Below are 15560 nucleotides of genomic sequence, written 5' to 3'. Positions count from 1 at the left end.
GGTGTCAGGATAATGCTGGCCTTGCAGAATGTATTTGGAAGCTTTCCTTCCTCTCCCATTTTTTTTTTTTAATAATTTGAGGGGAATGCATATAAACTCTTCTTTAAATGTTTGGTAGAATTCACTTGTGAATCCATCTGGTCCTGGGCTTTCATTTGTCAGGAGTTTTTTGATCGATTCCATTTCATTACTTGTAACTGGTCTGTTCAGATTTTCTACTTCTGATTCATATTTGGAAGATTGTATGTTTCTAGGAAATTATCCATTTCTCCTATATTGTCTAATTTGTGGGCATATAATCTTTGTGGTTGTGTCTTACAATCCATTGTATTACTGTGGTGTCAGTTGTTACTTCTCATCTTTCATTTCTGAGTTTTATTTGGTTCTTGTCTTTTTTCTTAGTGAGTCTGGCTAAAAGTTTATCAATTTTATCTTTTTGAAGTACCAGCTCTTGGTTTGACTTTTTTTTCCATTGTGTTTGTTGTTGTTTTGTCTTTATTTCACTTATGTGTGCTCTTTATTATTTCATTCCTTCAACTAACTTTGGAATTTGTTCTTTTCCTAATTCCTTTAGGAATGAGGTTAGTTTGTTTGAGGTTTTTCTTGTTCCTTAAGGTAGGCCTGTATTGCTATAAACTTCCCTCTTCCAGTGGCTTTTGCTGTGTCCCAAAGGTTTTGACCTTTATTCTCATTTTAATTTGTCTCCACGTGTTTTTAAATTTCCTCTGATTTCTTCACAGACCCATTTGTTTAGTAGCATGTTGATCAGCCTCCACATGTTTTTTTTTTTCCAGTTTTTTCCTTGTGATTAGTTTCATACCTCTGTGGTTAGAAAAAAAAATGCATGATGATTTCAATCTTCTTAAATTTATTGAGACTTGTTTGGTGGCTTAACATGTGATCTATTTTATATAATATCCCATGTGTTCTTGAAAGAAATGTGTATTTGTTCTGTATGTATCTGTTTAGACCAGATTAACTTACATGCTGTTCAAGGATATAGTTTCCTTCTTGATATTCTGCTTGGATGATATATTCATTGGTGTAAATGTGGTATCGAAGTTCTGTACTATCATTTTATTATTATCAGTGTCTCCCTTTTTGTCTGTTCATCTTTGTTTTATATATTAGGTGTTCCAACATTTGTTGTACATATATTTACAATTGCTATATCCTCTTGGTGGATTGATCCCTTTATCATTTGTAATGTCCTTCTATGTCTCATTACAGTCTTTGTCTGATAAGAGTATTGCTACCCTGGTCCTTTTTTTTTTTTTTAACTTCCATTTACATGGAATTTTTTTCCACATCCTTTCACTTTCAGTCTGTAGGTATCTTTAGGTCTGAAGTGTGTCTCTTGTAGGCAGCATATAAATGGGTTGGGTTTCTTTTGTTCTTCCATCCTACAACCCTATGTCTTTTGATTGGAGCATTTTGACCATTTACATTTAAAGTAATTACTGACAGTATATACCTATTGACATTTTGTTTGTTAGTTGCTTTTTGGTTTTTGTAGTTCTCCCTTTTTTCTCTGTTCTCTATTGATGACTTTCTTTAGTTTTATTCTTTTGATACTTTCTTATTTTTTTGTGTATCTATATCAGGTTTTTTATTTGTGGTTACCATTAGGCTCATATAAAACATCCTATGTATATAGCAGTCTATATTATGTTGATGGTCGCTTAAGTTTGAACATAGTCTAAAAGAACTACATTTTTTACTACCCTCTCTACTTTTTATGTATACATTGTCATATGTTACATAGTTTTGCAAGTCCCCTTTTAAGATATTTTACATCTTCTGTCTTTTAACTTTTTTTTTTTTTAAGGTTCTTAAGTGTTTGTTCTACTTCCTTTACTGGATTTTTGCTTTTAGTTAGAAAATTGTTTTCTTTCAATTCCAATTAAAGCCCTTTAACATTTCTTGTAAGGCCAGTTTAGTGGTGATGACCTCCTTTAACTTTTGTTTCTGAGAACCTTTTTATTTTTCCTTCGATTCTGTTTGTTTTTGTTTTTGTTTTTTTAATTTTAGAAAGAGTGAGTAAGGGGAGGGACAGAGTGTGGAGCCTGATGCGGGCTCGATCCCACAACCCTGAGCTCATGACCTGAGCTGAAACCAAGAGTCAGCTGCTTAACTGACTGCACCACCCAGATGCCCCACATTTTTCCTTCAATTCTGAATGATAGCCTTGCCAGGTAGAGTATTCTTGGTTGTAAGTTTTTTCCTTTTGGCACTTTGCGGGCCAGGAGGGAGTGGCATGATATCATCAGAGTTTCTGCTGAAAAATCAGCTGATGGCCTTATGGGGTTTCCCTTGTACTAGTTGTAACTAGTCGTTTCTCTCTTGGGTTTTAAAATTCTGGCTTTATCATTAAACTTTGACGTTTTAATTATTTTGTGTTTTTGTACGGACCTCCTTGGAGTTCATCTTGTTTGGAACGTTCTCTGCTTCCTGAACCTGGATATCGGTTTCCCTCCACAGGTTAGGGACATTTTCAGCTCTTATTTTTTCAAATAAGTTTTCTGCCTCTTCTCTCTTTTCTTACTGGGACCCTTATAAAGCTAATGTATGTTTGCTTGATGTTGACCAAAAGATCCCGTCACCTGTCTTCACTTCTACAAATTTTTTCTTTTCACTGTTCAGGTTAGGTGCTTTCTAATCCTCTGTCTTCCAGATCACCGATGGGTTCATTCTCCTGCATCTACTAGTTTGTTGTATTTTTCTTTTCGGTTATTGTATTCTTCAACTCTGATTGGTCCTTTTTTATATTTTTCGTTTCTTTGGGTAAGTTCTGCATTCGCTGACTCTTTTTCTCCAGGCCAGTGAGCGTCTTTATGATCATTACTTGAAACTCATCGGGTGGATTACTTATCGCCATTTCACGGAGTTCTTTTTCTGTGGTTTTTGTCTTATTCCATTTGGAGCCTATTCCTGTGTCTCCTTATTTTGACTTTGTGTTTGTTTCCATGAATTAGGTGGAACAACTACTTCTTCCAAACGCAAAGGAATGGACATGTATGGTCATCCTGTGTAAACTGTGTGTTCCTGGTTCCTTTGGCTGGCTCAAGCTGTGCCTGGTGTGGGCTGGGGTTCCAGGGTGCTCTCTGCTGAGGGCACCTTGAAAGAATAGCTGAAGCTGAAGTTCTGGGGTGCTCCCTGGTGGGTGGCTGGAACCGAGGCAGGTACTAGCTGGGTGTTCCCAGGGTGCTTTGTGCAGGGAGTGCCCTGGGTAGGGGGTGGTTCTGGGAAGCAGATGTGAGTCAGGGTGCCCTAGCAAGTCATCTGGAGCCGACGTGGTATAGGCCTGAAGTGTTCCAGGGTACTGTATGTGATACCTTGGTGAGACAGCTGGGGCTACAGTGAGCACGGATTAGGCACATCTCAGGGTGTGCTGTGCTGGGGCCGCTTTGGTTGGACAGTTGGGGGTAGTGTAGGCTAGGGTCCCAGGATTCACTGAGGCAGTAAGCTAGGGCTCCCAGCCCCTGCTCCTATCCATGCTATCAAGATGGAGGGAGATTGTAAACTATGGTGGTCACCAGCTCCTCTGACCTGAAGAGAGTTCCAGCAGCTCTCCTGACATTAGGCAGATTTCTAGGGCTGGATCCCTTACATCCTTGCTGTTCTTTTAAACCACAGCTCTTTTTGTGTGCCCCAGGGCATCCAGGACTGGTCTGGGCTAGGTGCCCAGGGCTCACTGGGGTGGCAGGCTCGCTATTTTATCCAGACCCTGCTCCCTCCAGTGCTATCAAGGTGGAGGGAGAATGTAAACCATGGCGCTTGCCAGTCCTTCTGACCCAAAGAGAGTTCCAGCAGTTCTGCTGCCATCTGGCAGAGTTCTAGGGCTTAATCTTTTATAGTCTAGTTGCTCTTTTAACCACAGGTTGTTTTCTGTGCTCCAGAGCAATGAATCTATGCATCGTCCCTCAGTACTACCCCTTCCCTATGCAGTCTGTAGCATGAGGGGTAGGGGTTTCCTTCATTACAGTGTCTCCACCTCTCTTGCCCTTCTGTGCTCTGTCATGTTGTGCAAAAGCTGCTCATTCAGCTCACAGTTCCTCAGGAGGAACTGCTCTGTAACTAGCTGTAGATTTGGTGTATATGTGGGAGAAGTAAGTTCAGGGTCTCCCTTTATTGCTGTCTTAGACCAGAAGCCCAGCCATTGTTGCTTTAAGTATACTTTTATCCTTTTCTCTCTTCCTTCTTGAATTTCCATAATGCTGATAGTTTCTTTCATTGGGTTCTGTAGGTTGCGATCTCATCTTTTTCATTTTTTCTGACTGGATAATTTGTCCAATCATCACGGTTTTTGATTTTTTCTTCTGCGTAGTCGAGTGTGCTTTTGAATTCTTCAGTTCAGTTATTGTATTTTCCAGCTCTAGGATTTTTTTTTTTTGATGGTTTCTATTTCTTTGTTGAACTTCTCATTTTCATTTTCCTAATTTTGTTTAGCCACCTATGTGTTCTTTGACAGCTCACAGATCTCTATTTCCTTAGGGTTAGTAATTAGTGCCTTAATTAGTTTGCCTTGGTGTGGTCATACTTACCTGACTTATTGTGATGACTGATCACCAGTTAGCTACTTTGGTATCTGCAAGTGGTAAGTGATCTCCTCTCCCAGACTTTACAGGTTCATTTTGACAGACAGAATTCTTCAACAGCTCAGTTTGGGTTTCTGAACGTGTCTACTGGTAACATCCTGGGGCAGGTGGGCCTACTGTTAGGGGCTATTTTGGGGCATGGCAAGTGTTTAAGCTCTGAGGTCATGGGTGGGTGGGTGTGCCACTGACTGAGAACAGCTGGGTAGGATGGCTGGCTTGGTTCCCTAAGTAAGGCTGTAAGATGGACACCAAGTTGCCTGGATTCTCTGGGTAGTCTTTCTTACTAGATGGTCACAACTGGGTCTTATACTCAGCAGTTAAAGTGGGGCTATGAATTATCTTCCCTGCCCTGCCAGGGCAGCAAGACAGGACCCAGGGCCTGCATAGTTTGTTGTCTGGGGACCTGAAGCAAGAGTACGCACTGGATATCCTGGGCAGGTGAGGCTACCAGTTTTGCTCTGCAGACAAGGAAAGCCACAGGGTTTGCTCTTTGTGAGCAGGGCTGTTGGATGGGCTATGCAATTTCTGATGCGTTCTGGTGAGGTGCCTTGGTCAGAGAGGCTGAGCGCTCTTCAGCAATGAGTGGGGCTATGAATTAGTTTTCTTGCCTGGACACAGAAGGAGAGGCAGGTCAGAGGCCAGTAAGGCTCTTTGTTGTCCTTACCCGAGCTGACTCATGCCACAGTTTTTCTGGCTGAAGACGACGCCTTGCTTTGCTCTGAGGGCAATCAGCTCTCCCCACCTACCCCTCAGCCTGAATGTTGCCAAGTCTTATGTAGTTTACAGGTGTTCTCACCAGGCCTTCCTGTCACGTGGGTCTGGGGACTACTCTCCACAGCCTCGAGCTGTGACTCAACCCTTTTGCCTGGGAGGGCCCCGTTCAGGCAACTTTTAATTTTCCCCATCAGGCTTTCTTGTTGAGAGGGGCCAAGAGCCAGGCTCTACTGAGTGTGGGGTTATGACCCAGTTTTTCTGCCTGGAGATGGGGCAGACCAGGCTTCAGGGCTGATAAAACTCATCTGAGGACCCAAATCAGACCTGAACCCTGCTGCAGTCCCAGGGATCGGACTGTACCCCTGACTCGGTTCTGCAAATGAACCGAGCCACTGCGTGGGATTACTACTTGGGCACCGCAGGTATGCACTAGGTCTGCCCAGATCCAAGTGTTGCTTGTGGGAAGGCCCCTCCCTGCTTCTCTGTCCCAATCATATTCCCAGTTTTTGAGCCCCGCAGATTCCCCTGTACTCTCTCTGAGGCAAAACCAGCTCCCTTGAAGCAACCCACAATCCTGGATCTCACCTTCAGGCTCTCAGAAGACGTCCCAGCATGGGGCCAGTCACGGGCCAGGGAAGAGGCACTATGGGCAGCATGTAGCCATGCCCCTTCCCTTGTAGTGTGGTCTGTTTTAGCCTCACTCCCACGTTCAGGGATTGTCTTCTTGGTGTCTTGTCCAGGAATAGTTGTTTGCTCCCCCTCACAAGAACAACAGCTAAGTCCAGTATGGCCTGTGTTGGCAACTTGGTGATATCACTTCTTGCACGTCTTAGGAATCCTGAAATGTAGTAGTACAAAGCTGGTTTTTCGTTACTTAATGCCCCTGGCTACCACTTTATCACATTGTAGATCCGCCCTGAGGAACATGGCTTTGATACAGTCAGACCTTTATTTCCCACTAAGAACCCAAGACTCCAAATGAGGAGAGCTGGCCTTAGACAACTCCACTAGCCATCTGTTAACATGTAGAGCTGAGAAAACCCCCTCCGACCAAGCAATTTTCCTTTCAGATACCTTTTTGTGGCAAATGAACTCAAAAAGAGGGTAAAAAAGCTTTTATATGTAAAGATGTCTCCTAGCATCTTTGTTTGCAGTTGTAAAAAAAAAACCACAAAAAACAAAAAAAAAAACACCTAAATGTTTGCCAGTAGGCAGCTTGTTAGATTAGTAGAGAATTTGGCAACCATTGTAAATACTATGGGAGTTCATTTCAACATGGAGAATGTCTAAGTTTAAATGTTAAATGAAGGGAGCTCGTGCAAGTTTATACTTACATGATTGCAGTTATATAAAACTAGAAACCACTAACTTGTGCCTGGAACGAAGACTAGAATACATAAAAATTAGACTATCATTGAATAGTAGATTCTATCATTGAATAGTAGATTCTATAATTTGTCATCTAATGAAATATTATAGTAAATGTTGACTTCTAAAAGACACCACTCAAAATTATAATAGTGGTTTATTGTCCTCTTATTCTTGCAGACCTAACCAAAGTTGGAGGTTTGCAGACCCTAATTATACACATAAATACTGTAAATATTGCCAACTATTTGAGATGGATTGCTTATTTTGGGTTTAGCATGCTAACCTTCGGGTCTTTTACTAAAATGGCCTTGTTAAAAGTCAGGATTCTGCAAAATAATTTCATAGATTCCTTGAATTCCATTTTTTTTCTTTTTTGTTAGTTGCCATTTATAGATCTCTGTGGGGGGGAGGGAGGGAACCAACCTGAAATATAAAATTAAGGGAAAAAAATGTCTCTTTACAGGTGTTCCATTACCCAAAGAAGACATTTCTGCCCCTCTGATCTCTAGCTCACCAGTGAAGGAAGCCCGGGAGTACGAAAACCCCCCAAGTGAAGAGGAAGAGAAAATCAAAGAAGAGCCCCTGACCATCTCCGAACTGGCATACAACCCAAGTGCCAGCCTGCTCCCCACCCCTGTGGATGACGATGAGATTGACATGCTCTTTGACTGTCCATCGAGGCTGGAGTTGGAAAGAGAAGACACAGATTCGTTTGAGGAGCTGGAAGCAGATGAACATGCCTTTTTGATGGCGGAAGAAGAAGAGCTGAAGGAGGCTCGCCAAGCTTTGTCGTGGAGCTATGACATTCTGAGCGGCCATATTCGGGTGAACCCACTGGTCAAGAGTTTTTCCAGGCTCCTGGTGGTGGGCCTGGGGCTGCTGCTCTTTGTATTCCCCCTGCTCCTCCTCCTTTTGGAGTCAGGTATTGATCTCTCCTTCTTATGTGAAATCCGCCAGACGCCAGAGTTTGAGCAGTTTCACTATGACTACTACTGTCCTCTAAAGGAGTGGGTGGCTGGCAAAGTAAACCTCATTCTCTACATGCTGGGTTGCTCATAAAGTTCGTATCGCATATGACTAAGGGCTATATTCAATACTAGTGATTTGCTTTTTGTTTTTGTTTTTTTCAGCAAATGCCTGGTTCTGAATGGTCACAGGGCCATGGACAGGTATTCCTTACTGACTACTGAAAACTTTAAGTTAGCTTTCTGTAATTCACGGCAATTAAGTTCAAGTCAGATACAGTTATTTTAGTTACAGGTCAGGAAGATGGCCTTTAAATAACCAAAAATGTGTTTATTTTTTATTATATGACAGACATACTCTTTATCTATTATATTATAATACATTGAGCTGAATTAGATTTCCCCTTTTTTTATAGTTAGCACCATTATAAGGTTCAGAATTTTAGGAACAACCCAAGAGAACATTTTTGAATATAATCCTTAGTGAAGACAATGTCCTCTAACCAATGCCTATACAACTAAATTTATGCTGGGCTTTTGTTTTCTGTTTTTTTTAAAAATATTTTTATGTGTTCAAAATATTTTGGTAAATTTTTAGCAAAAAAAAAAAAAGAAGCCTCCTGGAGTTATTTAAGTGTACAGATCATAAGACTAATGCACAAGGGGTATGTCAGGAATTTTCTAATGTTTTGGCACTGGGTTGTTTTTTACAATACTTTTGGCTGAACCAATTGCATAATTTGTTGTTACCTGCGTATGAGATAGATAGAAAATAGGTAGAAAGACACTGTAGTAAGTAAGCTCTTGAAATGGATGATGGAACTGGAGGATGGAGGAACTGAGAAGACTCAAGTGGACACAGGGTGGTCCATTTTTTCAAAGTATTTGGACAAGATGACTTATTACCTTCATTTGCATTCTGTCCACGTATTTTGGGTGGGGAAGCAGAATGTCTTTAAAAGAAGGTGAAACTTCAAAAGAAAAAAGTTTAAAGTGATGCTAGTTAATTGCATATTATTGTACATTAACCCAAGAGTAGAAACAGATGGGAATTGGGCAAGTAGCAAAACAGTTCTGGGGAGGCTGCTACCCCAGGAGTGGTAGGCAAACCATCTTTTATGAAAGTGGTGGTGATGCATGGTATCGGCTGGTGTAAAGAATGTGCACTTGCTGTCCGCGTTGAATATGTTTAAGTGGGTCTAAATAAAAGTGGAGAAACCTTAAGGCATATTTTTTGGGTCCCTCATGCCATTCATTGTGACTCAGTGGAAGAAACTTCAAAAGAAGTGTGAGAGAGAAAGAGAGGATATGAAAAGAATGGCGGTTGGCTTTTTGATAAATGCTAATGATCTTCCTTGGTGGTGGCCATTATCCTCTTTTCCTTAAGATCGTCACTCGTTCCTAATTGGGGCTTCCATTAAGAAAGTGGAAGGGACTCATCAGAGGATCTAGCATTTCAGCTTGGGTGAAATAGTAAAAGGACTTCCTAACCAGAGAGCAGAGGGAACAAATGTTCTAGTACCTTCCTTCATACCATAAGATCCAAAATAGAAAGAAAGGCTCTGATGCTTCCCCAGGCGGAGTACTTACCAATGCTGTGGTATAATTGAGGAAGAACAGAGTATGGAGCTCAGGGCATAGTGCATTCGGATTTCTCCAGGGATCGAGAATATTCTATTGCCTTCATTCACAAAGAGATCGGGTGCCCGTATTCTCTAACTGCAATAGACGCTCCGACTCTGGCATTAGCATCATTTCTAAATTGGCCATTCATGGAGCTCTGAGTGCTCTATTCAAGTTTGAAAATAAGTTTTAAAAGTTCGCTTTAAGGGGCGTCTGGGTGGCACAGCATCTGCCTTCAGCTCAGGGCGTGATCCCGGCGTTCTGGGATCGAGCCCCGCATCAGGCTCCTCCGCTAGGAGCCTGCTTCTTCCTCTCCCACTCCCCTTGCCTGTGTTCCCTCTCTCGCTGTCGAATAAATAAATAAAATCTTAAAAAAAAAAGTTAGCTTTAAAAGGCTTCAGTTGCACAAACTATAATACACATTTGCTATGAAGTTTGTAAGGTGTCTCTCCCATGTGCTTTCAGTGATTTATTTTGCTTTTTATTGAAGAATATTTAATACCTGAAATTTGATACCAACATAGAATATATTTTCTGTAGTTTATTTTGGAAGTTTTCAAATGGCCAGCTTTGAAATTGAGGGGTTTTACCCCTTTGTTATGACTTCCAAGGCATAGTTTCTGACTAAAGGGTACCCCAGTGTAGTCTGCACAAACTTAGTCCCCCTTGTAATCACGCTTCATAGCTTTGCCTTTGACGTTCTAACCATAACGAACCTAGCCCCTGCCCTTCTAAAGTAATATTAAATATTTTAATTATGGAAGTAATATATTGCCCATCATAAAATACTGAAATACTGACAGGATAAACACCACACAGAAGCCAACCATGCAGATTTACATCAGGGAGTCATCCATATATTTTAACATTGCCAGCTAACATCTCTTTTAGGCAAAAATGTCCTTACTGAATAGAAATGATTTTAAGCGAAGGAGTTAACAGAATAGGGTCTGCTGATTTTAAGCAATAGCCACCAAACCTAAAACTGGGATCCTGAAATGCCATTTTGTCAGAATAGAATCAGCGTCTTAGAAATATCCACTTCAGTTCTGTTAAGAGTCGCCAGCTGCCCGAATCAAATGAGAAAAGTGCTTCCAAAGATGGAGAGTATATAATATAGTGAGATACAGAATTCAAAGCAAGTGTGTGAGTATATGTATATTCCATATTCTTGGTATAGGTGTGTTTAGATATGAATCTGTATATATGTGTGTATTTGCATACACACAACTGATATGCCCTTCATACAGAGTTCTGTTTATTTTTCCGCAATTGAGGAGTTTGTGACATGCTATTGTTCCTTTTTCCTCTCAGATATCATGGGGTAAAACCCAGTCTCAAAGGTTTCAATTTTCCATGAAAACAACTGTGTGTACATTTGTGGTTTTATATACACACATATATGGCAAATACATATACACACACAATCTTGTCTTTAGTGCTAATGCAAGTTGGATCATGAAAAAAAATGTAGGTAAAGTATCGTGTATTTCTGTCTGTGCTTGGAACATACTGTAAAATGTTAATGTATTTGGAATATATTTTGTGGTTTGTCTAATATTTATAAAGACAACTCGGGGAAGAATTCAAAAGGTGATTTCACTGAAATACTAGAGATATGGGGGCCATGTTACCTGTGATTGGAGCCTTATCTTTGTATAGTAAAATCTGCATTTCTATGTCAACATCCAGATTGTTTTATATGTTAATATGGTGGCAGGAATCCCTAATAAAAATACTCTGGGGAAAAATGTTTCTGCAATCATTTAGTTTTATTCAAAGTAAAGTTGCATAAATAGCCTGCTGGAACTACAGAAAGGTGCCATATAGGACTGTGAATGAGGTCACCCTTGAATGGTGATAGTATGAAAAAAAAAAAAAAATCACAGGTAATGGATGGGGTTAAGCCCTTGCAGAAATCACTCAGACTAAACCCAGGAGTATTGAGTGTTCTGAAAATGGACCCAAACATAAAAGACAGCTATAGCATTAAGATAACTAGAGAAATAGCAAAGCATGGGAAAAAATAGATGAGACATGTTCTTCATTATAGATAGAAGGAAGGCTTTCAGGATGTCAGGTTAGTAGGTCATCAGGTCTGGCAGAAAAGGGTGCTTTCCTGTGCCAGAGAGAGCTCCCTCCGACTCCACTCTCCACGCTTGCCATGAAACCTCAACCTGTTCATGGACCCTAGTAGAACCTTATTCTTCTACTCTTGCCCTTCCCTCCAAACAGCATGGCCTGAAAGGCCCGCTGCTTTGGTTTGTCGCAAAGCTAACCATTCCATCCCTGACGGCTAACTCAGAAGGTGTTACTGTGAAGGAAGCCAAAGGGGCTGTCTGTACGGCGGGAATGCCATGGGTGTCGAGCCAAATTGCACCGCAGCTGTGGTGGCCTCTTGAGTCTGTCAATCTCTGTTTTACTGAGCTTTAATTGACATAAAATTGTATTCGTTTTAGGTGTACAACATGGTTAGATATATGTATATGTTGTGAAATGATCGCACAGGACGTTTAGTCAATATCCATCACCTCGAGGATCACAAAATTTTTTCTTGTGATGAGAACTTGTAAGACCTACTTTCTTAGCGACCTTCAGTACAATACAGAATTGTTAACTAGAGCCCCCATGTTGTACTATTACATCTCCAGCCAAAACTTATAACCGGAAGTTTGTACCTTTTCATCACCTTCATCCATGGCCCCATCTCGGCGGTAGGGAGTGGCGGAGGGAGGTCTGTCAGGTTCTTACTCAGCGGCCATCAGAGGTCCAGGCTGTAGAGTGCAGGCAAGGAAAAGAATTCTGTGGTCATTACTCAGGCATGAGGTGACTTAGGGACCCGTGGTCCCAGCTCCAGCAGCTGTAGCTAGCGCCTTTGTTTGGCTTAGTGTCTGCACACTGGAAGGTTCTCACCAAGTGACCCTTGACTACTTATTCCTTGAGCAGTCCAGGCTCCAGCCCCAACCTCACCTCTTGGGAGAACGCTTTTCCTCATTCCTCCATTCCTTTGCTTAGCCAAATAGGGAAGAGCTCTCCTAACCACACCCCAGCCTGGCAGGAAAGTACTGGGGAGAAGCTTTCACCTCTGGGCTGACCTTGGGATGGTTGTGGTTGATGAATTTGAGACTCTTTGGGCCATCTTTCTCTACTGGGTGGAGATAATGTACTAAAGGTCCCTGCTTACTTGTCCTCCTGCTTCTTCTCTCTCTCTCTTTCTCTTGGACCTGCTTTTGGGATTCCAGTCTACATGCAGTAAACAGACCCAGCAGGACCTGCCCGTGGTGGGCCCAGCCAGGACTCGGCTCTCCACCTTCCAGCCTCGGTCTGTGACGGGGTGGGTAAGTTTGGCGAGCCCCGCCCAGTGGGCTCAGCTGTCGTCACTTCAGAGAGGACAGAAGAAGCTCTCACTTGGGTCTCAGATCCCAGCTGTGTTCTCTAATCCATTAATAAAACTGATTTTAATCCTCTCCTGGCCCTTGGTGTCTATTGTCTACTGGGAACTGAGGTGGTGGCCGGGGGCAAGATTCACACTAAGTACGCTCCAGAATATTTAGGATCTCTGCAACCCCCAGTGTTGCCAGCAAGGAGGAGAGGAGAAGACTGCCTCTGGCTGAACCTCAGGCATCAGGGGATGTCTACTACCGCCACTGGCCCTGATCGGCCTTGCAAGTGGGTGCGGGAACTTGCGACTTAATATTAGGGAAGAACAAGGGGTGAGTTGGAACCACACATCGCTATTCTTCCTCTATGGCTGACGCTTACCCCAAATATCTCCTTGGAAAGAGACCCAAGGCCACTTCTCTGGTTGTAAAGGAAAACTCTTCGTAGGACAAAGGTTATACCTTCTGTGGGTACCAAGTACTGAAACATGTCTTGCGAATTACAGCAGCTCCCCCAGCTAACACTGGTCACCGTAAAACTCCTCATCCACAAGAATAATGACCATGAAAATTGGCTTTCTGAGACCACTCTTGCTTGGCAGGCTTATCATAATAAGTTAAAAATTCAGTGTTTTGGTTTAAGCATCAATCTCCTGTAATTCCCTTGGTGAGAATCAGCTTCCTCCCATCCTGGCTCAGCCCAAGTGTCCTGACAGCCCTGACCTGCTGGTTCTGCCAAGTTGCAAACCACACCTTGAACATGGTGGCCGCATAAACACGCTGCTTCCTGGTCACAGGGTTCCTGTGTAATTTACTGCCCAAACCAGAACTCCTCTGAGAGTGAAAGGGGGTGTTTTTAACGATTATGTCACAACACCAGGTATGAGCTAGGACTACTCCAGACACTCTTCCTGTAAGGCTTGGCTCAGTCGGCCAGGTGCCCTCTTCCAACAACTGCTCCAACTTCTTTCTCTAAAATATCGATGAAGTAAAATAGGGAAGGATTATTGCCTGATACTCATATTCTCCTCCTTGCCATAAAAAATCAGATTGAAATTTACCAAAGTTTGTCCTATCATGTGATTTGGTATAAGACTATAAATTACACAGAAAACCATTTTAAACGAGGCTTGCACTGAATATTTAATGCTACACACTTGACTTATTCACCATGTATAACGTGGAATTTCTTGTTAAAGGGAGGCAGGTGGCTTAGAATGATCTCAATGCTCCTTTTACCTCCACAGCCCTGAATTCGACATTTCTAGCTGCACATACAGAACACTGATCATCAGTTTAACCGTGAGCGACTGCTCACACCAAGCACACGCGAGCCAACTTGATCATTTGTACTGAGAAATGTCGGCCAGCTTGGCACCTGTTTGACACTAATGTTCCATGTGCGCTCTTCCCAGAACATAAGCTGCAATGTGAACCGAACATTATAGGCACAAGGAATCACAGCGGGAAAGTGGCCTTTCAAGGCAGTCCGCCTCAACAGACCAGGCGTTCCCGCGCACATGCCTACCTTAGATGGCCTGGGGACACCTTGTACACATTTTACTGCAAGTCTCCCATTCTGTGAATTTCTTGTGCCAGAGACTGGCAGCTGAACACCAAAACCATTTCCTCTTCATCTTGTGCGCAGACCACACTTCCCAGCCCTTGTGAACTTAGGTAGGCTGTATTCCTGAGTTCTGGCCAGTGGAATTTGGATAGGAAGTGATCTGTATCACTTCCAAGCCCTACACTTCCAAGGTGTAGGCCTCCCTTTTGCCACTGGCTGTTAGCACCTGCAGCGACCTTGAGGCCAGTAGTTGAGGTTATTAGAGCTGCCAACAACTTGGATGCCTGAATGACTGAGCGCAGAGCACCTCCCACTTCACCATAAACCGAACCCTTCTTGGAGCACTTGAGCGACAAAGTCCCGAATGGGCAACTTCCAAATCTCTTGCTGCTACCACTCCTCCTCCGATTCAAGCTGGCTGTCTCACCCAGTGGAGGAGAGTACAGCTGAAAGCAGGTGTAGGGACTGCCCATAACCACTCTACAGAGGGGAGGAGGTGCCCTCCTGTACTTAGGAGCGCCAAATCTGGGCGGGGCCCTACTTTTGGTGCTAATGTGTCTTGTCACTCTTGCTTTCAGAAGCTAATTGGAATTGCCCATTATTAGGACCCAAGGTAGCTACCCCCCCCCAAAGGCAAAATCACTCCTGGTTGAGAGCTACTGGGTGCAGGAGTCATTTCATGGGCATGTGACCTGTGAACTCGTATAGGGCCCTGCTCTCAAAGGTTTGGTTTACTGCTCCGCAATCACCATCTTGAAATTCTACATAATTTTATCTTTGAAGTTGTGTTTTGTAAGTTTGTCCAATGGGACAATGAAATGTAAGATCGGTCAGGCAACAGTGGGCACTGCCCACTGGTGCAGTTGGCCTGGATACCAAGAACGCACACATACACACAGGGGGCGATCTAAGGTCCCAGGAGTCCCTGAGGGGACTTCCTGCACCAGAACCTGAGCCCAGAGGAAGGGTGAAGAGGCAGCTGCCAGTAGAAACCAGCCCTGGAAAAAGGAGGTATTCCACTACGGGTGGCCCCAGAGCCCGTGGTGGGAGGCCAGCTTGCCCATCAATCCCTGGAACCCATCCTGAAGCATTTGCATGGATATCAACTCTGGCCTGAGCCCTGGGACAGTATCCGCCACCACTTAGGCAGTAAACTCTGATAGTAACTTATCACAACATCAAAGTGTGCACATAGGTATTACAATAAACTATACCAGAGAGTCAGTAGACTTCTTCAAAGAGCTTAGCATTTCTGGTTTGAAAACCACTGCAATATTGCAAAACAAATATCCACAGGCCTAGAAATAGAAATTAAAGGTAAAGAGCCTCACATTCCACAGAA

General features: G+C 42.9%; 1 protein-coding gene across 3 annotated transcripts in view; it reads left to right on the top strand.

The window, feature by feature from the left end:
* FRMD3 (FERM domain containing 3) overlaps positions 1–12738 on the top strand; it is a 295847-nt gene extending 283109 nt beyond the window's left edge. For 2 of the 3 annotated variants that reach the window (XM_026518786.4, XM_057305659.1), the window contains exon 14: positions 7147–11022. In XM_026518786.4, the coding sequence (XP_026374571.2) occupies positions 7147–7742 (596 nt within the window). In that variant the 3' untranslated portion in view covers positions 7743–11022. Of the gene's footprint in view, positions 1–7146; positions 11023–12513 lie in introns of those variants that run through there. The other variant, XM_044391132.3, reaches the window with a different exon arrangement.
* Positions 12739–15560: the final 2822 nt, after the last annotated feature.

Source organism: Ursus arctos, unplaced genomic scaffold, assembly GCF_023065955.2.
Source record: "Ursus arctos isolate Adak ecotype North America unplaced genomic scaffold, UrsArc2.0 scaffold_33, whole genome shotgun sequence".
In the NCBI taxonomy this organism is placed as follows: domain Eukaryota; kingdom Metazoa; phylum Chordata; class Mammalia; order Carnivora; family Ursidae; genus Ursus; species Ursus arctos.
Note: the sequence above shows the minus strand (reverse complement) of the source record. Positions and strands in the feature narration are given on the sequence as shown.